The 26,288-nt window shown below is 46.6% G+C and overlaps 1 protein-coding gene across 4 annotated transcripts; it reads left to right on the top strand.

The window, feature by feature from the left end:
- Positions 1 to 2,353: 2,353 nt before the first annotated feature.
- LOC117734731 (serine/threonine-protein kinase N1-like) lies at positions 2,354 to 25,879 on the top strand. Of its 4 annotated transcripts, XM_034538996.1 has the most exons (23): positions 2,354 to 2,609; positions 2,784 to 2,940; positions 14,456 to 14,756; positions 15,737 to 15,882; positions 16,036 to 16,156; positions 17,676 to 17,821; positions 18,243 to 18,456; positions 18,560 to 18,754; positions 18,872 to 18,981; positions 19,080 to 19,223; positions 19,435 to 19,510; positions 20,337 to 20,478; positions 20,731 to 20,821; positions 22,082 to 22,176; positions 22,593 to 22,665; positions 22,933 to 23,024; positions 23,114 to 23,290; positions 23,421 to 23,483; positions 23,578 to 23,654; positions 23,742 to 23,884; positions 24,397 to 24,504; positions 24,608 to 24,688; positions 24,764 to 25,879. In XM_034538996.1, exons 2-23 carry the CDS (start codon positions 2,914 to 2,916, stop codon positions 24,965 to 24,967), a joined length of 2,826 nt encoding a protein of 941 aa, XP_034394887.1. In that variant the 5' UTR covers positions 2,354 to 2,609; positions 2,784 to 2,913; the 3' UTR covers positions 24,968 to 25,879. The 4 variants fall into 4 exon arrangements, with proteins under 4 accessions (XP_034394887.1, XP_034394886.1, XP_034394888.1 ...); XM_034538995.1 differs by lacking the exons at positions 2,354 to 2,609; positions 2,784 to 2,940 and adding an exon at positions 11,151 to 11,384; XM_034538997.1 differs by lacking the exons at positions 2,354 to 2,609; positions 2,784 to 2,940 and adding an exon at positions 12,606 to 12,694.
- Positions 25,880 to 26,288: the final 409 nt, after the last annotated feature.

Here is a 26,288-nt window from a genome sequence, read left to right as displayed (position 1 = left end):
ACTGGTGACCTAACAAGGCAGCGAGGGGCTCTTTCTCTTTTAACAGTTTCACCAAAAACAGACTTCCCCTCTAAACTTCTCTGGTGTCTTCATTTAAGGACGATGTCACTTTGAACTAATAACCAACACTTTGGCCACAAGTGGAAATTAAGGGATGCTGTTAAATGCAAACTATTTGTGTAACAATAGCGCAGCAGCGAAGCCGGACTGAACTGAAGGAGTTTTGATAATAATTTCATGTTTTGATCAAAATCCGATGACCGGGATCAAGAATAACATCAGTATTGAATTAAGACTAAATGTCCAAAGTGTGCTAACATTAGCAACAATAAGCTACTGGTCACACCAAACCAAATAAGGCCATTGCTGCAGTGGATTAAGTTGCTTGTGAGTTCATTCCTTTTTGTTTTTTTGTATGAGAAATAATGTATTCTTTTGCGAATCACGTAGTCTCCCTTTAAATAACTGCTTATGGCCCAAAAAGAGTCAAATTAACCATAGTTAATAAAAAGATTAAGAAAAAAAAAAAAATGTAATTCAGGATTGTGTATCAGAACTCTTTTTTCCTTCTCTCCAACGCTATTAATCATTACAGTCCCATCATAAGCGTATCCTGTGACCCGTTGAGGGGACCGGACCCCAAGTGTTGGGAACCACAGCAATTAAGTATTTAAAACAATCTAAGAGCATCAAATAGTCTATCAGTCTCTGCAGAATGAGTGCTGTTTCTATCGTTCAGTATCATACTTCTTTCACTCAAAATGGAATTTTGAATGCAGGACTTTTACTTGAAATGGAGTATTTTGAGGTGATCAATTTAAGGGCCGGAATACTTATTAAAACATTGTTTGCATCTGGATATGGACTTCTTTACATTGCTTCCCTTCCGACAAATCTTCTGCCAATGCTGAAACCAGTGGATGTGACTCTAATGACATCCTCAAACAGGAAAGTACTTACTGGAGGGAAATACTAATGTTCTTAAAAAGAAGGCTATAAAACGCTGTGCTTCATTCCTGTCTAATGGGGGACACTGCAATCACATAGGTTGGTAGATTTGTCAGCATCCGGTAGGGTCGACCTTCTGGGGTCAAAGGTCATCCATGGTGAATTCAGATAAATTCCTATTGTCTGATAAGGGAAATTTGGCATTTCTTCCTTTTTCTTCCCGCCTTTGAGAGAATCTAGCGACACGGTGTAACATTCTGGCATTGAAAGGCATAAATACCACCTGATACATTCATGAATACACTTTACAATATAGTCTGCGCCCCTGTAGACATTAAGAACCCTCACATTGACCCCACTGGGCTAACACAGACATCGCTGTGGTCGGTAGCTGCCCTCCCAGCAGGCCGGTGGAACCTGCCACGGTACACGTGATCAACAGGTCCCGGGTTGAAGCGGGAGGGCGCTCTGCCGCCGCAGACATCTGCGCCCCGGGTGGCAGCTGCATCAAGCTGGAGACAATAGAAGCACCGGAAGTAGTAGGCCGACTTCAAAATAAAGACACGATCGTTTTTCTTCATAGCTCAAGTTTTCTGTAAGAAAATACACATTTATTCAGATACTATAGAGATATGTAGCGCTGTGCAATGTCACTCATATTCACACGCAAAAGATGTGTTGCCCACCGACACGCCTTCCACACATGGGCAGGTAGGAGCTGTAGGACCCCGCCCCCTGTGAATGCGGCACCACCACCTTAGTACAGGTGTGGTGCTCATGGCAACCGGAACAGTTAACCTAACGACTCTACCACCACCGTCATTAAGTAAATGCCACTTATTGTTCGTAAGTTATTGTTAATAACCACTTGTGTATGAGTAATATGACGTATGTGCCGTATTCATCCTCCCGCCATGGGGCTTCTCTGTTGTGTGTAGCACGAGCGCCCTCTCGCGGAGCCCCTGCAGACGTGAGTGGGGCGCCCCGGACTGTTTTTGCTAATGTTGTCCTAAAATGTCCAGTAATTATCTTTAAATACTGTAATATCTTGTTTTTGCCGGTAAAAACAACGTGTATATATGTGTATGCTGTGCGGTAAAGGAGACTTCCATGTACCACAGCGAGTGCTTCTGTAACTATGTTGACCGTGAAAATGGTTTAGTTGTAATATGTTTAACCTATAGTACACTATCGGTGAGCTTAATTCTGTCCGTGAGTGACGTAACGCTAGTTTTCCGTGACGTAGCTTGGTACCCGACTCACAACTTATGTTGTAATACACGCCACAGTAGTCGGCTAAATAACCCTCAACCTAAGCCGGTACTATTTTGTAGGTCGTTACCGGAAGCTGCACTCTTTGCTGCTGAACTGACTTCACATCTGCTCCCTCCTCCTCCCCGCCTCCCAGCGTCGCTCAGCCGGCTCTCAGCTTTCCGCAGAGCCGAGCAGGAGTGCACCGCCGCGGGGGTGAAGGATGGCCTCAGTTGCCACTCGCAATCAGAGCCCGGTGTGGGGGTGAATCCCGGCGGGTCTCGGGTTTCTTCGCAGCGGGTTGTTCCCCCTCCCCGAGCATGAGAAGACAGCCCGCAGCAGCAGCCGGGTCGCTCTCTCACTACTACCGGACGGACTGCAATGCGTGTTGCAGACCAAGAGTCCAGGAGGTGATGGTCTCCTCCTCCTCCTCTCTCCTCTCCCCACCTGCTCCCGTGTCTCGTCTCCAAACGTCACGGTTTTTTTAACCACGCGTCCGTCTCGATTCTCGTGCGATTCTCCACATGAAAGTGCGCATTTGGCCCGGGGAGCGTTGAGTGACTCCACGTTGATCCTTTCTACAGGACGCCGGGCGGCTCGTGTTTGAGGAGCTCATCCGTGATGTGCACGATGATCTGAAGGACCCGAGAAGTGACACGAACAGCAGCAGAAGTCTCCCCGGCGTCGCCGTCTAATTGGCCGCCCGCCCGGCACATGATGGCCAATAACAACGAGCTACAAGTGAGTTCACAACTTTTCTTCCTTTTTAATTTGCCATGCTGGAAGATCCATGGTGTGGGGGAAACATCTGGAGGTGTTTTCATTGACTCCTGTTGATGTCCGGAGGTCTGTGATGGGAATACTCTGATGAGGGATGGTGTTCTCCAGAAGGCTATTCCTGGGATTTACTGTTGCAAAAAAATTAGCTTACCCCCCCATGTTCTAAATTGAAGTGGGAGAGGCTAAAACAGCCTAACTTGTAATTCTTAAATTGGGAAATGCTCCAGAAAAAATGCAAGAGCCTACATGATGAGACTACCCATGATGCAACTCAATATCGTCTTTCATTACACCTGCCGTGCCTGGTAAATACTCCCATTACATCAATACATGTAGTGGTGTAAAAAGTAAAACATTTCCATCAGCAGTAGAAGTTTAAAGGAGCATAACATTGAACTATACAAGTGAAGTATAACAATATGACCTAAGTACAGAACTAGAGTAAATGTGCTTAGTTACTTTCCACCAATGAACACTGGCATTGTTGAAGACGGCAGCAAGTTAAACTAAGTGGTGTGATACAGAACTTGTGTCAAGCAGTTGTAGAAAACGGTACAATAGCCGACAGTTTTATTTTTATGGAGTATGAATAGGAAAGTGTAAAGCAGAATAATATGAAAGTAGGACTGCTATTTCTCTAATAACAGCCAATGGACAACACCAGCCATGTTTTCTGAACAGAAGACTGTAGTTAGTTTGACTACATGTTGACATCTAAAATTATTACTTATTTATATTTCACACACAATGAGTGGATCGACGCTATTTCACAAACGAAATGCAACGCTTTCCCGTACGTGACCCGGCCGTGGCCCTCAGGTGGAGTCTGGGCTGAGTCATGGGAGACGTTGTGGTGCTCGAGCCTCCGGTCTAATTTGGAGGGGTAGGGTTACAGCTACCCTGGTGTCAGCCTAGTTCAGCCCGCAGAGGAGGGAAACGTTAAAAATTAAAGGCTGTGTGCCGGGGCCAGGAGCCAGCACAAGGTTAAACTGCTGCAGAGGACGTTGCAGTATTATAAAGTTTAAAATACACCAACTTGGTGCAGAAATACATGCAATGTATTCCAGACATATCTCCCTTTTTCCTCAGAAATCAACTTGCTCACGCTTCATCACTTGGGAGTGAAAACCGTCTCCTTCAGTGACATTTAGCAGTTTCCCTGAATGGGGGGAGGTGCAGTCGAGTGTTTCTTGGAAAGCTGCACTGCACGTGGGTTTGGTGGTTATCAATAACTACTCATATGGACCACAGTGCACCACTATGTCTTTTCCACTGCAGATTGATCCCTGAAAACGCTTCCTGTAAGAAAGGGAAGCCCATTTAAAGGGATGGTAAAAAAAGGTCTTTTGAAGTGGGGTTGTGTGAAGTACTTATCAATAGTGTTGTGTATTATTGCCCCCATCTGAAGATCGTTATGGCCTCAGTCCGTAACCCCTCGATGATTGCTGTACCTCAGCGGTACGTTCAGCCCCCTTCTGTGACCACGACAGGGGCTCAGCCATCATTACTCCCGTCCAGCAGACGGGCTGATTGAGATCAAGGGGTCACCTGTGTAACAATGATGGATTGAACAGCGCTTCATCACCCTTTTCCCCCCTTTCATTTCTCCTGAATAGCTCATCAAGGCCCTCATCCTGTTTGGGCTCGAAGAGGAAAACAACTGGGATGACACCTGTCTTCCCTCCCCATCTCTCTCTCTTTTGTTAAAAACACATTATCCATATATGCGCAGAAGGAGGCCATCAGTGTAAAGTGTAGCTTAACTATTAGTGCTTTCGTGCTCTCTCTCTCTACCACGTCGATGTCGGCCTTCCTGCAGATAGCTGTGAGGAATGTAACTCAAGCGTCTCCTGCCGAGGATGAGCTGATAATATGAAATACACTCTGAGGTAGTGATATGCTCCGCGGCCTCCCTCTCATGAATTCTTTATTTCTGTTGGTTTCCTGTAGTTATTATCTATAAGAGTCAGAGCAGATTCACTCACAGTGGTGGGGAGCGAAGTCGACTCTTCAACCCCCCCCCGCCCAAATTACTTTTTTATTGATCAGCCAAGAGAGCGGAGGCCAACTCGGTCCATTTCTTTAATGGCATTTGAAGACTTTCGAGCATGCACACACACACACACACACGATGGTCTCACGCGCGTTATAATACACAGCGATATCTTGCATCACACTCACCATAATGTGTGTCTCCAGCTGCCACTGCCATGGATAATAGGATTAGAAGAGTGGACTTCACTGTGTGTCTGACCTCCTAGTCGGGTGGCATTAGTGCCCTCAGTCTCACACACACACACACACACACACACACACACACACACACACACACACACACACACACACACACACACACACACACACACACACACACACACACACACACACACAACATCCAGTCCCTCTTGCATGAATCCAGGATTACGCCGTCCCTGCAGAAATCTGCCTCTCTCCCAGACGCACCAGTAGACAGGCTCGTGGCTGCTGCAGTGCATCGACGAGACATCTTAATGGCGTCAACGAACCAGATGGGCCATTCGGGTGCAGTTACGCAGCCCGTATTAGTGCCAGACACATAGGAATGCCGATATCTGAAAATGCCAGTGTGGATAACAAATCCCAAAAATTCTAAGTATCTCTTCCAACCAACATCCGTGACGCCCTGTGTTTCCGTGCCAGTGCTCCCACTGACCCCCTCACACCAGCTGTTGTTGCTATATGCCAGTCACCACACAGGCTTTTCAGAGGATTAGTTATAACTGAGACCAAGCCAACAAAAGGAGGAACACACAAACTGGTGAAGGACGGACTAACTGCTAGTTATGCTGCTTGCTTGTGTTCCGCTACATCTTGGTTGTTTCGGAGCTGGCCGGTCTGAGTGTTTTTAGGGCTTTAAGAGATTGCAGTATTACAGGATTGAAGAATGTGTTGCTAAGAGGGTCAAGTTGGTCTTGCGTTGTGCGAGCGACGTATCGTAATTTCAATCTAGAAATGATGTTTGGCTCAGTGCGACTCGGGGATGGGAAGGTCACAAAGGATGGGAGCCACTTAGGAGCCGCGTGTCCGCCTGAGAGCCGAGCATTGATTGGTTGCTAAAGTAGTTGTGTAATGCCGGTGGGCTCTGAGGCTCAGCGGTGCTTGTGAGGCAGCCTGTGGTGTTTGGCCTTGGGTTGGAACTGAAAAGAACACTCCGAGGTAAAAGGGACAAACAAAAGGAGGTTTTTGTATTGAAAAAGGCTGTAGCACCCTACCTCCTTGATCACTGCATTGGTAGAGGAAAGATGCTTCTGCCTAATGTGGTCTTGAAAAGTATTTTTTGCTCTGGACTTGGTCTTGACTTGGACTCCATTAGGTCGGTCTTGACCAAAGCCCTAATATTGAATCAACAGAACTGGTGGTGTACAGTAGTTGACTGGAGTACACTGACTTCTGGAAGAACATACATCGGCTGCTAAAACAAAACAACAACAAGTGGGAAAGCCCAAACAGACATTGCATACATGAATTGTCATGCAGTTCACCTCGCTGAGAGATTATGACCTGTTTGTGAGGGAGAACCGGAGGGTAACTCAAACTGGAGCCATTGTTGTTATTAAAGTCTCTGAGGCTGAACTGCTGGGACACAAACAGCAGCCAGGTGCTATTGTGAGTTTGGCTTCTTTTTATCTAGCGCCAACAATGCGCAGGAGGTTATGAGTACTAAATAGTCTTTAAAGAGGAGGACGAAGCGTCTCGGAGTTTAAGCAAAATGTGGACTCCATCGTCTTCTTTCACATGACAGATTTTGGTCTCATGTCATATTTGCATTCTCCTCATCATTGTCAATGGAGAAAGGCATCTATATTTGTCTTCATGCTGATGTTTACAGAGGTTACGCAGACTAAATTATAATGTCTTGATCTGTTTCTGTACAATGTATGTTTTATACAGCAATATACATAGATGGTAGAGAGGGAGTCCTAAGACCCTGAGCAGCTGATGTATAATCAAACATCTAATGCCTTTTCAGACCTTTCAGTGTATTTCTACTTTTTCTTTCAAATGAAACTATACACTCAATGTTGGACCTGTTTTAACGGTTTTATGTTGTCAGTAGGAGCACGTAGACATGTTGCTGAAAGCCACAGACAAGTTGCATTGTATTCAGATTGAATACATAACGCATTGTTGATTTTGGTCTTTTTTTCACTGGATTTGTCAACAATAAGAACAATGTAGAATAATTCCAGCCTTATCCTATTAAACACAATGAACTATTGGAATCAAACCACTGCTGGGTCTGCGGAGACCTTAAAGCATGTCACCTTTTGCTAATGGGGCTCCAGTTTTCATGAGCCACCATATCTTTATTAAAATGACACAAATCTGCTCGGAAAACACACTCTGCTCGTGTGTGTTTTCCCTCTTCTTTGTGAGCGCCGCACGATCGTAATCAACAGCACCAGTAAAGAGGGATAACCATCTGCATTATAGAATGGACCTCTTATCCGCCTCAGCCCTTCTGCCATAATCATTTTTAATCTGCTTTCCACGTCCATTAGCATCAGGCCTGCTCACCCATTCCATCACACGGCGGGGCTCTCCCCTCCTGCACCGCTGTCGGTGGCTCGCGAGCATGTTGCGTGAGCATCTGCCATGAAGCGTGCCATGTGACCTGCTACCTGCCGAGTTCAGGACACAGACGGGCACAGCGGGAGAGAACCTCAACCACCGCAGATTTATGCCCATGTGTTTGAGTTTTATTCTGATTTAAAATCTCCCGTTGACATCCGCGCATGCATTTAGGCAACATCTGAGTTTGGATTTGTCCCAAGGAGCCGGAGGAGGGGGGTGGGGGGGATATGCTAACGCGTCAAATCCTGTGGCAGTTTGATCTCATTCATGTTTCGGGCTGTTTGATTCGAGTGGGATTTGAGGAGCTGTAAAGATGCTGGAACACAACACGATGCACTAAACATGTTGTTTAGTGCATCGTTGTGTGTGCACCTTGTTGTTGTTGTTGTTGTTGTGTATGTGTCTTTCTTTCTAGAATGAATCCCTGTTACCTGCTGCAGTCCCAGCAACGTGTGCACGTGTCTGTTTGGCTCTCTCAGTCGGAAGCCTCACTCCCTGTGGGCCCATGTCACTGGAAAGAGGGAGTGGAGGTCATTCTGTGTATGTACGAACCCCGAGATGATCGGACGGCTGCAGAAAGTCTCTGCAGCGTCCAGCAGACCTCAGACATTACGGCCCCGTCATCCCACAGCTCCCTGTCTTCATGCAGCTCAGACTACTACTGTTGCATCCTGATCCGTCTTCCTGGTTGCCCTTCAATGTGTGGGCCCTGCTCTTCCACATACGGAGGGAGGTTACAGTAGTTACAACTCTGAAGCCGCGAAGCACCTCATTATCTCTCCTTTGAATAACACCCTGATCCGGGTTGACTGTTGTAGGTCAACAACGTTGTTTGCTGTCTTTTTTATATGCAGGTTCAGAGAACGGTAGGCTATGGCTGTAGGATTCAAGTCCAAGTACCTTTTTATTGTTTTTTTTTGTTTTTTTTAACCTCTGAGCTGGTCAGAGTTAGCTCTTGTGGGTTTTGTACAAGTTTTTTTTAGACACATTTGATAGCTGTTCAGAACGGTTTAGTCCTTAAAAATGTTGTTTCTTGAATGGTTTCAGAGAGCTGTCTGGTTTCTCTAGAGCTGCCGCTGTACGTACCACGACAGGAGCAGATTAAGTGTGAGGACTGTAGGGCTTTTCTTATGGAGGGGTGTGGGGGGAAGAAGGTTTACGGCGCCTTATTCCTCAGCGGCTTGAACAGAGTGGCTGTTTGTTGCCACGGAGTTCACAATGGACAAAGCCCGGCAACACAAACACACAAGCATTTACCGAAGTCTCTCGAGAAGATCGACCCTCTGTCACAAAGATGCCATTCACGACGATTTGCTCCTCCCCAGCTGTGGAGCGGATACTGCCTCAACACACACACACACACACACACACACACACACACACACACACACACAATACCATCATGTCTTTCACCTGTTTACCCAGACTTTTGGGGGAAGGGGGGCACGTGATGTCTTCATCAAGCTCTGGCGGTGCAGCCGTGTTGCACTGTAAGACCGCAAAAGGAGATTTGGCAACTGAATTTCCCCTGGAATATGAGGGATTTGAGGGATTAGCAGGAAACACACACACACACACACACAGTCCAAGGTACATTCTGTAAGCTGTTAACTCATTCATAGAGGGCCAAAGTTTCAACCGTAAGACCAGATATCGGCCGGGAATTTGGCTATGGTCATTTTTCTGATTTTTTTCTTAAGACTGAGTACTTCACTTGAATAAAGTTGGTTGACCTGCAAAAGACATGAAACTTAACAACATCAGCCCCCCCCTCAATCAGCCCCCATAAAACACCAAAGCGTTGCATACTCGACGACTGAGCGAGTCGGCCTGCACGCCGAGCGTCACGGTGTCCTGGAGTTAACTCTCACACTCCTCTCAGTCGCTGTGTCATGCAGAGCACTCTCAACATCCAGCTGACATCGCCCAACGGTGCTGTTTTATTCATTACCAAGCGGTTACTGTGTGTGTGTGTGTGTGTGTGTGTGTGTGTGTGTTGGTGCTTAAGCTTTTCCTCCATCAGTGTATTATTTATGTCATTTGTTTGGTATCCTTCGCTGTGTTTTAACTGAAGACACGATTGTTGTTTGTGTGTCTATGGAGAGGTTGATTGGAATTCACTGTTTAGCCCCCCCCCCCCACACACACACACACACACACACACACTCCCCCTTCTCTCTTCGCTCCACCTCTGCCTCCAACCAACCCCCCTCCCACCCTCTTAACCCAAATCCTATCCACTGTCTGCTGAATGAAGCTGTGTGCAGACATCAGGATGTGAGGAGAATTTAAAGTTGTGTTTCCCCCAAATTATGTCCGTCTTTAGTGTTTGGCTTACCACACATACACACACACACACACACACACACACACTAAAGCTCATGTCATGACCTTGTGTTATACTGTTTTAATCTGCAATATTCCTAACAATAAATAATAGTTTCATCACCGGTACACTTACTGGAACCCAGTACAGCCGATGTGGCGGTCCAGTCTTTTCATTCGGCCTGAATGTGATGACGGCCGACCTGCCGGTCGCACTCGTTGTGCGTCACAGAGTCTTCCACGAGCCGCTGGCTCAACAGCTTTGAGTGTTAACAATAGCCGTGTTTGTTGTTTGTGTTTATAACAATAATTTTTGGGGGAGTGGCTTTGTAGGGAGGCCTAAAGGGAGTCAGTGTTGGCGACTTTCTCGCTCAATTTAGCCACTGCTCCAGCTGCTTCCATTGGAAAAGAGTTGTTAGAACTCTGGGTTTTGGTTTGGATCATTTTCATTTCCTAGCGTACCCTTGCTGGCTGACACACCCAACTTAGTCATGGTTCCCCACTCTCAGTAGTTCCTCTCAGCTCTACAATAGAACACTTTGAAAAAAGTATTGCAACTGAGAGGTGCCAACACTGGTTACCGGTGGCCGCCCGCATCCGCTTCAAAACATTAGTACTTGCGTACCGTGCTGCGAACAGATCGGGTCCGGTCTACATCCAGGACATGGTCAAACCGTACACCCCACCTCGTTCACTTCGCTCGGCTTCTGCCAATCGGCTTGTAGTTCCGTCACTTCGAGCTAAACACTCAACAAAATCACGACTGTTTGCTGTGCTGGCTCCTCATTGGTGGAACGAGCTCCCCATTGACATCAGGACAGCAGAAAGTCTCTACACCTTCCTTCGCAAACTAAAAACACATCTTTTTCGACTATACCTTGAATAGGGAAGGTAGAGCCGTAGTAGCACTTTGGTATCACTTAAATGGCTCTTACTGATAGCACTTTGTAGTTTAACGTTATTGAAGAAATTGTACTTGCTTGATTCTTGTTGTTCTGAGTTTGGACTCATGGTTTAATGCACTTATTGTAAGTCGCTTTGGATAAAAGCGTCAGCTAAATGACATGTAATGTAATGTATGAATAAACCTTAAGAGCTTAAACCCTTTCTGAAATGATTTCAGTCCTGACCAGGTGTGAGACTATAACTTTAAGAGCATGTATGTATAAACCGGTGTGATCGTAGTTCCTGATACTGTGGTCCGCACCGTGTTTTAGTCACTGCATGTTTTTCACAGTCGCAATGAGTGCGGCAGTTTGATGTTGCAGGCTGAGCGCAGCTCGTCTTCAGGCCAAGTCCAGTTTCCAGTTTCCAGTTTCGTTACAGCGGAGTTAAAATGACAGCTCAGCAGTATTTGTAAACAACAAAACGGGGAGTGAGAGACACAGTATGGATGCATGGGGGCTTTTATCTCTGCAGCCACCTGTCCACAGCACAGAGGAAGCACTGAGAGCCACAGCTGCTTGGTAAGGAAAGCATTCTAAATATATAGATATTGGACACACAGCTTTGCCAAGCCGGAACAACTGCCCGCGTTTTGCTTATTGACTTCACATTGTTTCACTTCCTATTCCCTCCTAGCATTGTGGGATAACACACATCCACACACACACTGTGTGACAAATAGAGAGTTCAGCAAAGAGGGCCATCTGCCACACAGTGAGGGCTCGGAAGGGAAGGACCCTGCGATCCCGCAAACGTGTGTGTGTGTGTGTGTGTGTGTGTGTGTGTGTGTGTGTGTGTGTGTGTGTGTGTGTGTGTGTGTGTGTGTGTGTGTGTGTGTGTGTGTGTGTGTGTGTGTGTGTGTGTGTGTGTGTGTGTGTGTGTGTGTGTGTGTGTGTGTGTGTGTGTGTGTGTGTGTGTGTGTGTGTGTGTGTGTGTGTGTGTGTGTGTGTGCGTGCGTGCGTGTGTGTGTCTCTCACTGACAGGAAGAGGACAGAAGTCAGACAGCGGTGGGACCCCCGCTCACGTCTCGTAAGGTGACGACTCAGCTTGTGCGAGCTTCCGAAAAAGCCAGTGCAGCTACCAGTCGACTTGCGGTGTGTGTGTTTATAAAGCGTAGTGTTAACCCTTCAGTGAACTTGATGCACGGATGCGTCATGTTTACAGTTGTTGTTTTTTTTAAAGCAGAGTCTCTTCGTCACTTTTTAAAGATCTTTGCTTTTGGCGTCTCAGTGTTCACATGAGGAAAGTTTGGCTCGTTCATAACACAACTTACCATGAAGACCTTTCTACAGCTCATTTAGAGCCAAATCCCTTTCAGTAGAAGGTCTTTCTCGTGCTTCATAATGGGAATGTTTTGTCCCTTGTCACCTTCTCTCAGTACGGCCTAATGTCTTTATAAATCTGCATGTTGATAATAGAAATACTGGTGCACATGTCTGTAGTGTACTTTCACATGCTGAAAACACATGCACGCAAACACAGACATACATGATCTGATGGCCCACGTACTATGACATCAATCTATCGCAACAGCTTTGGAGACCCAGTAGCAGGAAGCAGAGTGGATGTGAGCTCTCTCACTTACAAAACAACCCGTGTGTGTGTGTGTGTGTGTGTGTGTGTGTGTGTGTGTGTGTGTGTGTGTGTGTGTGTGTGTGTGTGTGTGTGTGTGTGTGTGTGTGTGTGTGTGTGTGTGTGTGTGTGTGTGTGTGTGTGTGTGTGTGTGTGTGTGTGTGTGTGTGTGTGTGTGTGTGTGTGTGTGTGTGTGTGTGTGTAAAGTGCATGACGCCTCGGCCTCTCTCTGGCAATGAGCAGAACAGGAAGCAGCGAGGTGGGGCTCGGTCTGTGCTGTTCTCTCTTCCTCTCCTCCGCCTCTCGTTCACTCGCTCAAGTTTTTCATACCGCCTTTCAATTCCCGGAGGGGAAGGACATCCTGGATTTTAAAGGAGGCAGGAAAAAGCGGCGTGGCCCTGATCGGCGCTGCTGTCGGTGCCGAACGTGTTAACAGGGAGGGTGGGCCCGGGCGCGAGACCAGAAGGAGGCCAAACATGGCCAGTGAGGACGCACTGGAGGGCCTGCCGGGCGATAAACCACTCGACTCCCACACAGAGCAGAGTGACACAGAGTCTTCGGTAGGCAAACCGGGGGCCGCGGCGGGCCCTCAGCATTTCCTTTACACCCACTACTGCGGCCCTTCCCGTTTCTGTCGTCTTCCTCGTTCACTTCCTGCAAAAAATAAAACCATCTCCTATCCGAGAGCGAACCACTCGCAAATTCTCATTCCTGTGCATTGTTGTGAGCTGTATGAGCTGTCTCGCTCCTCGCTCCGGAGGTTCTTTGTCGTAAAAACGTCCGGTTCAGAGTTTCTTGTGCCCAACAAACTCTCCCTTGCTGTCGTTCTCGGTGCCTTCTCTTCAGCCTCGGGTGGCACCGAGAACTTCTCAGCTCTGCTGCAGGAAATCACCGTTTCTTCCGTCATGCTGACGCTCGGTTAGAACATCAGCACATCGTCTCGACCATTTCTGCTTTGCTTAAATGCATCGAGTTGCTGCCACGCGAACTGGCGTGCCTAATAAAGTGGCTGGTGGTGTTTGAGCGTGACTTGGAGTGAAGGTAAAAGAAAGAAGAGTAGAACGTTAGATAGAACAATAACTACTTATTTGTATGTGTAATTGTGAATTGAATATAGTAAGGCTAGTGTACTATAAATGTTAGTGATAACATACTTTAATACCAAAATTATTTTGAAAGCTTTTGTTTTGGTCTTTGTGCAGCCAAGAAGTAAATGGCTCTGGTCATGTGACCGTGTACAATAGTCTTGTGACAATGCACTTTTTTTATTTCAATAATCAACAGATGTTGCATCTCATAAGATAAAGTTTCCCCTCGTTTCATCTCACTTCAAGCAATTTTATTTAAACAAAATGGTGAAGCAGACGTGTGATGGTAAATGGACCTGTACAGCGCTTTTCTCGTCTTCCAACCACTCAAAGCACTTTAACACTACATGACATCTTCACCCATACACTGATGGGAGGAGCTAAGGTTCCACCTGCGCATCAGGACTAACTAACATTCATACACCGTAGGCACAGCTATGGGAGCAATTTTGGGGTTAAGTGTCTTGCCCAAGGACACATCGACGTGGGCTATCGGGGATCGAACCGCCGATCCTCTTTCTGAAGGATTACCCACCCCTACTAGAAATGCATTGATGCATCCTTCAGTAATATTTTTAGAGCTGTATAACTTTTTTCCCCGTATGATACAGTAAATGTACACGTTCGTGTTCCATTGTCTTGACTCATCCATGTTACATTTTCATACATGTGTGTCTGTTTACTGGAGCTCGACTCTTTACTACTTTGATGCTTCACATGTTGAGGTTTTCGCCCTCCTTTCATCCCACAGCTCTGCACTTCGTCAGAACTGTGCGTGACCCCGGCTGAGCAGCTCTCAGCTGGACGTCGCCTTTTGATTCTGTGGCGCTTTCAACTCAAATTGAACAATCCTGTGTTTTTCCTATATATGTTTCTGTCTTTTGTGACTTCTCTCTAACCACCGTGCCCTCCCTCCTCTTCTCCTCCTTCAGAGCGATCCAGGCGGGCTGTCGGTGCTCCAGCAGCTCGGCCTGGACCAGAACTCTGACTTCTCAGACTCCAGCGTGCAGCAGCGCCTGGACGAGCACCGAGAGAGGATCCGTAGGGAGATCCGCAAGGAGCTGAAGATCAAGGAGGGCGCGGAGAATCTGCGCAGGGCCACCACCGACAAGAGGAATGCCCAGCAGGTGGACTCACAGATCCGCAGCTTCAAGCGCAAGCTAGAGTCCCTCCAGGCTCAGCTGCAGGAGCTGGAAGCGCACATTGTGGTCAAGGGCACTGATGACAACAAAGGTACAGCATGGAGGGTGGTTCATAAGCTCTGCCACTGTGGGATGTGCCATTTGGAACATACTGATGGTGATTCATCCTAGGAAAGCTCAGATGTCTGTATAAAATGTTATGGCGCTTAAGGCTGTTAAAGTGGACCGTTGAGCCGCTAGCATACCAGTTACATTATGTTTCAGTGCTGGGCGATATGGACTACAAATAAACCCCTGGTTTCTTCACACCACACCCAATTTAGGATTTGGATATATATCTGAAAATGTTTTCTTTCAAACAAAAAAGATGAATAAAAAAAAAAAAAGAATAATCCCTTGAACAACGAATGTAATTAACAAAAGTAAACAAAGAAAGATGTGAAACGCCATAGCGGCTGTACAGTGATGACCTTCCACCGGGGGCCTCTTTTTCAATGAGCAAATAACTCTCATCTCCTTTTGTGAGCTTCTCACTAACATGAGAATAGCTGGTCCACCTTAAAAGTCAGCCCACCTTAAGTGAGCCCGGACTGAAGTTATTGCTCGCTTTGGGGCTAACCCCGTTTCACTTTAATCACTTTCTTACACACAACCTACGCAGTCAGTTTGCCAGTTGTATAACAAATTTTAATTTAATTTAGTCAAAATACATTTAAAACTGGCGGAAATCTACGGGAGCTCAGGGAAGCACCGTGTGCCGTCATCACCCAAGTTAAAGTGCAAATCTATTTTCAAACATCCTAACCCATGAATTGGAATTAAATGATCAAATCTATTAATGTTAAAACATCAAACATTCAAAATGATGAGTTACATTTCTCAAGCAAGTATTTTTTTATATCACACTGGCATACACTAAAACCAGTGGCTCCCTCAAAGGCAGGAAATCAATACAGAAACCTATTGTTGGCTTTGGCAGTACACAAGAGTAGTTTGTAGTAGTTTATGGTCTTTAACATTAAGTGCCAACAGTAACCTGACGTCTTACCATCCAACCCTCCTCCTTCCCAGATGCCCCCAGGTCCCCGGGGTCGCTCAACCGGCCGACGGCCAACCAGCAGCGCATCGCAGCTTTGGAACGGCAGCTAAACATCGAGCTGAAGGTCAAACAAGGAGCAGAGAACATGATTCCCATCTATGCCAACGGAGGCACCAAGGTATTCATCTGGCTCGACCTGTCGGCCGAAACCCTCGCTCACTGCGACCGCGGCAGATTGTGTCATATTTCGTCATATTTCGTCATATTTCGTCATATTTCGTCCCTTTCCTCTCGACCTGATTGCCTCCCGTGCCTTCTGTCGCCTCCACAGGACAAGAAGCTGCTCCAGATGGCTCAGCAGATGCTGCAGGACAGCAAGACCAAAATCGACATCATCCGCATGCAGATCCGAAAGGCCATGCAGGCCACGGAGCAATCTGAGGACGGCCAAAGTACCTATCACGCTTTTATTATTATTATTATTTTTATTTTATCCTCGCTCATCTTCCAATTCCTCTTTCATCCCACCTGTTATAAAACTTATAAACACTGCATATTTTATGATGCGGGTGGTAATGGATCGATTCCTACCTCAGAACTTCACAGTGTACAGTCTTCGAGTCAACACACACACACACACACACACACACACGCACATATTCCATTACAGCCCTCTCGCTCTCCCAGGTTAGAGCCTTATTGATGTTCCTGTATCCCCTTGATGTTGCCCAACAACTAAAAGCCATGCCTCATTTAGCAGAGGTTAGAGAGGAGGCAGGAAGGGAGGGAGACTGAAAGGGCCGAGTCCGAGATGACGACAGAGTGAAGGAAGGAGTCGGGCATGAAAGAGAGGACGAGCAGAGAGGGAAACAAAAGCTCAGAGCGGCAGCTGACTGATTCTAGGATCAAGCCTCTAGTTTGTTTTCTCTCCATTCTCCTTTTACTTTCCTCTCTTCTGGCACTGTGCTTTTGAAGCTGCGATTAATTCATATTTTTATATTAACAAGGGATCACTTGACTGAAAGGTGTCGGAAAATAACCTGTTTATTCTATTTCTAACTCATCATTAAGATTTTCTGTCTCACACTGGCTTGGTTCAGGGATGCACCAATACCACTTCTTTAGTTGTTCTTATATTTGAGTACTTGCCCATACTAGGTTCTGATATGAGTAATTAATAATACCATTACAGTTCTAACAATGTCTTATAAATCATGTGGCTGACGAGCAACACGCAAGAACTTCCAGAGGCTAACGCCACGTTGCCCTAGCGGTATCTGGTGCGGTTGTATCTGAGTAGTTTTCCAAATGAGTACATGAATGAGTACATGAAGTCAAGGCCGAATCTGAGAGAGACAGAGAGAGAGCGAGAGAGAAAGAAAGAGAGAAAGAAAGGGAAAAAAGATAACAAAACACAACAGGACTGAAATCATGTTTTTGTTCTACCGACCGAAACATTTTTTGCCGTATATACAAACGTAACTTACACACACAAAACAAACGTGCTCAAATATGGAGATACTTTGTTAAAATCAAACCAATTCTTTTAATTCTTTTGGAGTTCCAAATTACAACCCCAACAAAATAACATTTTTGAAAACTTGCACGTCCAATTTATGGACCAAATAAAGAATAATGGGCCTAGCACTGAATCTTGAGGAACCCCATGAGTAACCTTCAAACATTAAAAAGCCACTGTCCACTACCTTATCAACTTAAAAGGTGTTCACAGCTCGTCTTCGCTGAGCCATGCGGACAAAATTATTGCACGTTTGAGAGTGAATATTTGAGCCCACAGAAAAACAAGTAAACCCTTCCACACAAGCCAAGCTCAATAACTCTGATCGAATCTGGAATAATTGTTTTTGTATACATCTGTTGCCAAACGAACCTGACCATGGTGATCAACATGCATCCCCAGTGTACACCGCTGTTCATGTGTCACCGGCTAAACTTGGCACTGTGTCCCAGGTAAGCCGGACATGTGCGGGATGGAGCTGCGTGTGGAGGAGCTATGGCATCACTACCGCGTGGAGCACGCCATGGCCGAGGGCGCCAAGAACATGCTGCGACTGCTGGGGGCGGGAAAGGTCCAGGACAAGAAGGCCATGGCTGAGGTCAGAGCGCCAACACCTTTTTTTGTGGTCTTGATTTAACCTTTGGTCCAAATTCCACTTTCCACATACAGGGAAACAAAGAGATAACAGCATTGTTCATAAATTCAAAACATATCTACCGCCCTGATAGTGCTACGTTCTTACGCGAGTGCTCGGATCAATACATGCAGACATATCCACGTTGTTATTCCTGAATGATGAACGATCCTTTGTGTCTTTATTTACTTCACTGCAACCGGCCGACTGAGACCGAATGAGACTGCAGATCAAATAGTTGACTGTTTTTTTAAAAAAATATTAGCATTGCTGCTGCAGAATCCTAATTCCCCTTCTTAAGATCAATGCAGGTTGTACTCACAACAACAACAAACCTGCCCCCCCCCAAAAAAGCCCTCAGTAAAAAAAACCTTGATGTCTGCAGGCTCAGTGTGGTCTGAGCGAGTCGTCCCAGCGCCTGGACCTGCTCAGGTGCTCTCTGGAACAGAGGCTGCAGGAGCTGCCCGAGGACCATCCCAAGGCCTGCCTCATCAAGGAGGAGCTGGTGCTGACCACCTCCTCAGCCTTCAGCTCCCGCCACAGCACCCCCTACGTCCACAACCAGTACAGCACCATGAGCAAACCATCCCCACTCACAGGTAGACACAGACACTGTGCTGTTGGAAAAGGGAATTAGTTTGAACTTTTACATCCTTGTTTCTTTTCATTTTCTTACCTGCGGAGATGTTTTCTTCCTTCCAGGTACTCTTCAGGTGCACCTTCTGGGCTGTGTGGGGCTGCTGGAGGTCGTCCCAGGGCGAAGCAGAGGGACCCCGCTGGTCCTTCCCTCTTACTCCCTGGGAGACGGACGCCCCTCCTTCAAACTGAGTGGCCTCTACAGCCGCAGCACCAGCAGCATGAGCCTGAAGATCCCCGGCAAGAATGAGGAGCTCTCCTGTGAGTGCTTCTCTTTGATTCTTGTATCGTATGGGTGCCCCTCGATGTTCAGTGTACAAATACGAATATGTGACGTTAAACAGATCGTGTGTGTGTGTGTGTGTGTGTGTTTTACAGCGGAGGTGAGCGCAGTACTCAAGCTGGAGAACACAGTGGTGGGTCAGACAGTGTGGAAGGCAGTGGGAGAGCAGACCTGGGACCAGACGTTCATTGTGGAGCTGGAGAGAGTGAGTAACAGTAATCGCTCCTTAACACTGTGATTCAACCTAAACTTGATGCTGGACCAACAATCAAACTGTTGTGTTTTGTTTTTGTGTGCGATTAGTCCCGGGAGATGGAGATCGCAGTGTACTGGAGAGATTACCGCTCCCTGTGCGCTCTGAAGTACCTAAAGTTAGAGGAGTTCCTGGACAACCAAAGGCACAGAGTCCAGCTGGAACTGGAGCCACAGGGGCTGCTGCTGGCAGAGGTACAGGACACACACACACACACACACACACACACACACACACACACACACACTCACACAGCGGTATGTGACAGGTAAAGAGTAATAGATATCCGCCTACACAGCTCCTTATAGCCTGCGTGTGCATGAGACACTTGCAGGTGCTCCAGCCTCAGATGTACACTCACTGTAGACACATGCTTTGTGCTTCAAAATATTGTTTTTGCTTCAGGTGATCTTCTTCAACCCTGTGATAGAGAGAGGCCGAAGACTCCAGAGGCAGAAGAAGGTCTTCTCTAAGCAGCACGGTGAGTTCAAGTACGCTCACAGCCTTATAGAGGTCCCTTCACTCTTCAAATTATACGTTTTCAGTTTAACAGCTGTCTCCAAACCTTTGTGTTGTGGTAGTTGAATGATCTAATATTCAGAGGCACCCTATTGAGTTGGTGTGTGTGTGAGAAAGAGAGGGGGTTACTGGTAGAGAGAGATATAGTGTGTTATTAGTTACTGCTGTGGAGGTGTCATGTTTTCAGTGTTTTTCTAATTTAGGCAAAAACTGGATTTGATTTCCAGGTCAAAGATCAAGGTCACCGTGACAAGAAACTGATTTGCTGAACATGACTAATGTCTAATACTACTACTTCATCAGTTCACTACAACCAAAATACCTCCTGAAAACCCAAATGAATGTTCAGTAAAAGCTAAATATTAGAGAAATATAGATCGCTTTTTCCCAACCTCGAGGTCAGGTAGAAGCATTTCTACCATACAACAAGCAGTGATGATGATATATTTCATCATTACAGTTCCTCTTTCATTTTTGTTTGTAATCATCATTGTGAGTTATTTCCAGAGTGTTTTTACCCATTCCAAACAAACAAGCAGGCCAAATGGGTTGAGCACATAAAGTGTTAATGGCTTGTGGTATTTTCTGGAACTAGGATTCTAAACATTTACAGGAAATGCAAGCTCAGCAGGAGACATCCTCCATCAGATGCTGAAGTTAGCATGAATGGATTCTCTTTCATTTCTTCTTCCGGTAAATACAGACCGCAATGAGACGCGGCGGCAAACCAATGTTTTTGATGGTTTCCCGTTCCCTCCCTGACTTCCATTCCTCTGCGGGTGTTTCAGGTAAAGCCTTCCTGCGTGCTCGTCAGATGAACGTGGACATCGCCACCTGGGTCCGCCTGCTGAGGAACGCCATCCCCAGTGGAAGCAACGCCCCTGCCTACACTCCCAGTTTCACGGGCAACACACTCACACAGGGCACTGGGTGGGTAACCAGTATGACTTGAAAAAAGGCTTTTTAATTCATTTGTTTTTTTATTTGAAGTGTTTGAAATGAGACATTCAGGCACAACTTGTTGGTAATAAAAGAGGCAGTAAGTGCAGAAGTTATGCAAAACAGGACTCTCAAGTTTGGTGCTGAAAGTTATTTTCTAGTGATCGAATTATGATAAAGATCTTATCAATCATAATTTTTTGACAAATAATAATACGTGTGTGTGTGTGTGTGCGCGCGCAGAGAAATCTCAGTGGAGAAGCTGAATCTGGGCAGCGACTCTTCACCCAAAGCTGAAACCCAGAGAGATGTGGTGGACCCCGATGCTCCCTTGGTGAGTCAGAGGGACGGAGGCCAAAGAGGAAGGAGGATTTGATCACTATCGTGTCACTATTGTGCTCACTTCCTACCTGCAGGCACAGGCACTGTGTGCTGCAGTGAAACATAAGACTGGCAGGCAGAGGATGAATGATGAGAGAAATGGAGAGCTGGAGACTCAGGGAGACAGCTTTAATGAGATGTAATTGGATTTGGGGGGGGGGGCTTTAATTTAATCAAGGCCAAATCTGCATTAGTTTCCTAGTCTGATAAACTGGAGAGGGTGATAATGGGGGAGAGGACTGGAGAGGTGGCAGCAAGAGGAAGTGTGAGAGAGAGAGAGAGAGAGAGAGAGAGAGAAAGAAAGAAAGAAAGAAAGAAAGGGAAAAAAGATAACAAAACACAAGTTGCAACATCAACAGGACTTTAAAAATCATGTGTTGATTTTACCAACCGAAAATGTTTTTGGCGTCTATAGAAACGCAACTTACACACGCAAAACAAAACAATTACCAAAGAGCATGGTTTGCTTAAATATGGAGATACTTTTGTTAAAATCAAACCAATTCTTTTAATTCTTTTGGAGTTCCAAATTTCAACAAAATAACAATTTTGCAAAACTTGCATTTATGGATTAAATAAAGAATAATGGGCCAGCACTGAGTCTTGAGGAACCCCATGAGTAACCTTCAAATTACCATTTTAAATTAATATTATAATAACTTAAAGTCAGAGGGATTGAATCTCACGTTATCATATATATATATTCTATCTATTTATTTATTCATTTTTCTCATATCCTAAATAAAGTATTGCGGACCTCTGACGATGCTTAGTTGCTTAGTTGCTTAGTTGCTTAGTTGCTTAGCTACGGTCACGGCGATAAAGCCAACTTGCATTTTAGAGACCGCAGACGCACCAAAGAGCAGAGAGAGTCAGAGGAGTGGAGGGCCTGCAGCAGATGGTGTGTTCAATGGGGTTGAAGTATTATGGGATTAATTACTCTGATGTGTTTTTAGAGAACTAATTAGTAGTGAGCAAGGGGCGGGCGGAGTGGACAGGAAGAGGGGAGGAGCGAGGCTGTCGGCCAGCAGGGAATCTGGCCACCGGTCGTGATGCGCGTCGATGGCTCTGTCGGTTTGTCCGTTGTGACTGAAGGTCGTTACAGATGCCAGCCGTCATTATTATTATTATTGTTCCTCTCCCACGTGCACTCATTGGACTGACACATTCTCATGTGTCCTGTCTTCTTCATCGTCTCTCCATTGTTCAACAGGAACAGACGACGCCGGCCATCGAGCCCCCGGCCGCGCCGGATGTCCCGGTTCACGAGCCGCCAACCAGATCGCTGTCCCAGAACTCTTTGCGCAGGTGCGAACTCAAAGGGGGAACCATGTCCTTCTCACACACACACACAAACACACAAACACACACACGCAGACGGAAACCACACCTGAGCATATCTTTTTGCACTATGGCCAACACAGCTTGACACCAGGAACACACCCCCACACAATATGGTCCTGTGTTGTAACCTCTTTTTACTGTGTGTGTGTGTGTGTGTGTGTGTGTGTGTGTGTGTGTGTGTGTGTGTGTGTGTGTGTGTGTGTGTGTGTGTGTGTGTGCGTGTGTGTGTGTGTGTGTGCGCGCGTGTGAGTGAGACTGCCGATTAGAGTCGCATGCTGAACATTATTCACAACGTAGCTGTTATGGAGGTTTTTACACATTTAAATATGACCTCCTGTTATGTTTTATTGCATGCCGTGTCTATAATCTCTCCCTCTCAGACCCAGCAGAGGCCCTCTGGGCCTCCAGGACTTCAAACTGATCGCAGTGCTCGGCAGGGGCCACTTTGGGAAGGTGCTCAAACTTGACTTCTTCCTCACATGATGAACACAACTGGCATTGTTCGCCTGAATGCTAATTGTGTCTCTTCACCAAGTACTTGAACTGCAGAAATCCATTTTTTTATATTAACAATGGATCAACTCGCTGTGTGAAAGTTGACATTATTTTGCATGTCACGCGTCACTTTAGTTAATGTGACGTCAGGATACGCGACCCGACACACGGTTGTTGTTTTTTAGAGAATTACTGATAATAACAAAAACATGTGAATCTCCCCAGGTGTTGCTTTCGGAGTACAAACGGACCGGCAGCCTGTACGCCATCAAAGCCCTGAAGAAGGGTGACATCGTGGCGAGGGATGAAGTGGAAAGGTAACCGCGTTTCGCAATCGCAGCGCTCGCCAACCTCAACCAAGATGTCATTCACCTCCCCTCTGCCTCCCCTCTCTGTCTGTCTCCAGTCTGATGTGTGAGAAGCGGATCTTTGAGACCGTCAACGGCTCGCACCACCCTTTCCTGGTCAACCTGTTCGCATGCTTCCAGACGCCGGAGCATGTGTGTTTCGTCATGGAGTACACGGCAGGAGGGGACCTCATGATGCACATACACGCCGACGTCTTTTCTGAGCCCCGCGCTGTGTGAGTTCTGCTGTGTCTGTGTGTGTGTGTGTGTGTGTGTGTGTGTGTGTGAGGCGTCACCATGTACGAGTGTATGTATACCGTATATGTATATATATGTTGAATTCTCTGTTCATTGTTATTCCAACAGGTTCTACTCTGCTTGTGTGGTCTTGGGTCTGCAGTTCCTTCACGACCATAAGATTGTGTATCGGTGAGGACTCAGATAGTTGCACATGCTGTAAAAAAGGGAGGAACAAATACTCCCTCGGTATTCAACATAAATCCACGTCCTTTTTCTCTGTCAGGGATCTTAAATTGGACAACCTGCTGCTGGACAAGGAGGGTTTTGTGAAGATAGCCGACTTTGGGCTCTGTAAAGAAGGTGAGTGTCTGTTACTTATTCATCACGCCAGCCCCCCTTTCATCAACTCTAAAATCTACTCCCCCCTCACTCCTTCGTCCCTTTAAGGCATGGGTTTTGGGGACAGGACTAGCACATTCTGTGGGACTCCTGAGTTTCTGGCCCCGGAGGTGCTGACGGACACATCGTACACCAGAGCAGTGGACTGGTGGGGGCTCGGGGTGCTCGTCTATGAGATGTTGGTTGGTGAGGTGAGGATACGCAGCCGGGCTATTGTGTGTCTATGAAAGATCCTTTGGCGACCTCTGCATGCTTGGATTTTGGACATTTCCCAAATCAATATAAAGGAAGAGCGGCACCGCTCGTGTGTGTACCTATAATGTAAAACTACAGCCAGCATGTGGTTCGCTTGGCTAAACATAAAGGCTGGAAAATTAGTTGTTCGGATTAATTGATTCATTGGTTAAAGAGTGGATAGATTAATCAATATACATTTAGTGGATAGAGTTGAGATGGACTCTGTAAAGAGCAGTTCATTGCACCACTCCCGGTCCAGACCAGAGTCACGGGGCGGTTGGCATCGCTGTCCATAATGGAGGATTGGCTTTGGCGCGGTCATCCTTTCCCTGTTCCCCTTTTAAAAGGAACATCCACTCGTTGATAGTCTGGTAATGTTCATCGTGTATATTATACAATCGAGGCTTTCAGAGACGGAGGTCCAATACGTGATTAACACGTGCACTAACGTGTCGGTTTCTTTCAGTCTCCGTTCCCAGGCGATGATGAAGAGGAGGTTTTTGACAGCATAGTGAACGACGAAGTGCGCTACCCTCGCTTCCTCTCCACCGAAGCCATCGGCGTCATGAGACGGGTCAGACTCCGCCCACTGAAACACATTAAAACATTTCACTGATCACTGATCACCATAGAGAGTAAAAGGTGAGCTGGTAAATTTGTACTTTTTGTGTTTGTAGTTGCTGAGGAGGAATCCAGAAAGACGTCTGGGCTCTGGAGAAAAGGACGCCGAAGATGTGAAAAAACAACCGTTCTTTAGGGTGAGGCTTCACTTTGTGAATCTCGATGTCCCTGAGAGTGCCGCTGGTGAGAAACTAAACATACCTGTCGTTTAGGGCATCGACTGGGAGGATCTCCTTCAGCGGAAGCTCCCGCCCCCGTTCGTCCCGACCATCGGAGGAAAAGAGGACGTCAGCAACTTCGACATGGAGTTCACAGCCGAGGCTCCCGCCCTCACGCCGCCTCGCGAGCGCCGCACCCTCTCCTGCAAGGAACAGGACCACTTCAAGGATTTTGACTACGTCTCTGACCTCTGCTAGGGTCAGGGGTCACAGGGGTCGTTAGATGCCCCGCGGCCAGCCGCAGACTCTGAGAGGAGACACACAAAGAGAGAGAGGAACTTGAAAGTGACGAGAGGCTAATCCCCTCTTCCTCTTCCTCTCCGTCCGTCTGTTTGCGATGGGACAAAGAACCGGCTGGGCCGAGCGCCTGTGGGCGGGGCATCGACGGAGGCGGATCCCGTATCCCGCACACTCGCAGTGTCACAGATCTGCTGACCTATAGAGACCTGCAGCAGATGCGTGACACTGCAAGGCTTTTAGAGGAAGGAAGGAAGTGGTGATGAAGATAATCCAGATTATGTAACAGATGGAAAATGAGATGATGGATCCTGCCGTCTGTCCGACGCGATGAGGCACAGTGAAGGAATCGGTGATTGTGCTGAACCGCTCCGTGAGTCCAAGAGTCAAACGTGATTATTCTGACAGGAAGCAGTTTGTCTCTTTTTCCGGCTAGCGCTCCCGTCTCTTGTCCCTTGACCCTTGACCTCTGTTGTTTGTTGCTGCTCAGTGTGTGTTTCGTTGTGTTCGGTGTCTTGAATGTATCCACCGTGTCAGCCGCAATCATGCACCGCCTGTGCATTAACACATGGGGGAGCCAGAGGAGGGAGAAAAGAAGAAGCAGAGCAGGTGGGGGTTCTACCCCAGAGGGGACATCTTACGTAGGACTCCTCTTCGTCATCTTCTCATTCCACTGTTGTTCGGTACAACACAGATTTTTAACTACAATCATTTCTCAATGACAAAAAAAATGCTTTTACAGATTTCTGTTCTTTTTGTGATTTCTGTTTTGTTCTTTTTTCTCCATCTTGTGTTTCCTCCTCTGTCATTTGCTGGTGAAAAATGTTTAAACTGTGACTCAGTAAAGATGTGAACCCAACACAGAAGCATCGATACGTTTTTGTCCCTCTCAGTTAATCGGTACTTATTGAGGAAACGTGGAAGTCTTCATTCAATCCTTTTTGAGCTCTAAATCATCACTATATCTCACCAGCTAAGTGATGTTTTATTTCATGGTTCAACATTTGTAATCGCCCATTTCTTTGGTTTATGGCCAAGTTCCTGCAAAACTAGTGACATTCCCATCAGCCTCATCCCGTCTTGTGCTAGCAAATGTTAGCGCGCTAACACACTGAGCTAAGATGGTTCCAAATCGCCTACTTTTTCTTTTTACTTTTAGTATGCCCTCATCATTACCTGTACAGTTAGGACTATACTACTACCGACCCCCATGCTCACATGTCTGCTGTCTGTAATTGGTCACATCGGCTCGTCTTCGGCCGTGCAAAGGATTGTGGGACAG

This window comes from Cyclopterus lumpus, chromosome 8, assembly GCF_009769545.1.
Source record: "Cyclopterus lumpus isolate fCycLum1 chromosome 8, fCycLum1.pri, whole genome shotgun sequence".
NCBI lineage: Eukaryota > Metazoa > Chordata > Actinopteri > Perciformes > Cyclopteridae > Cyclopterus > Cyclopterus lumpus.
This window is presented reverse-complemented; position numbering and strand designations above follow the sequence as displayed.

Coding starts and splice junctions, on each gene's coding strand:
- LOC117734731 (XM_034538994.1), top strand. CDS start 12,912: ATGGCCAGTGAGGACGCACTGGAGGGCCTGCCGGGCGATAAACCACTC. Junction 23,484..23,577: donor GACCATAAGATTGTGTATCG/GTGAGGACTCAG, acceptor TTTCTCTGTCAG/GGATCTTAAATTGGACAACC. Junction 23,655..23,741: donor CTTTGGGCTCTGTAAAGAAG/GTGAGTGTCTGT, acceptor CGTCCCTTTAAG/GCATGGGTTTTGGGGACAGG.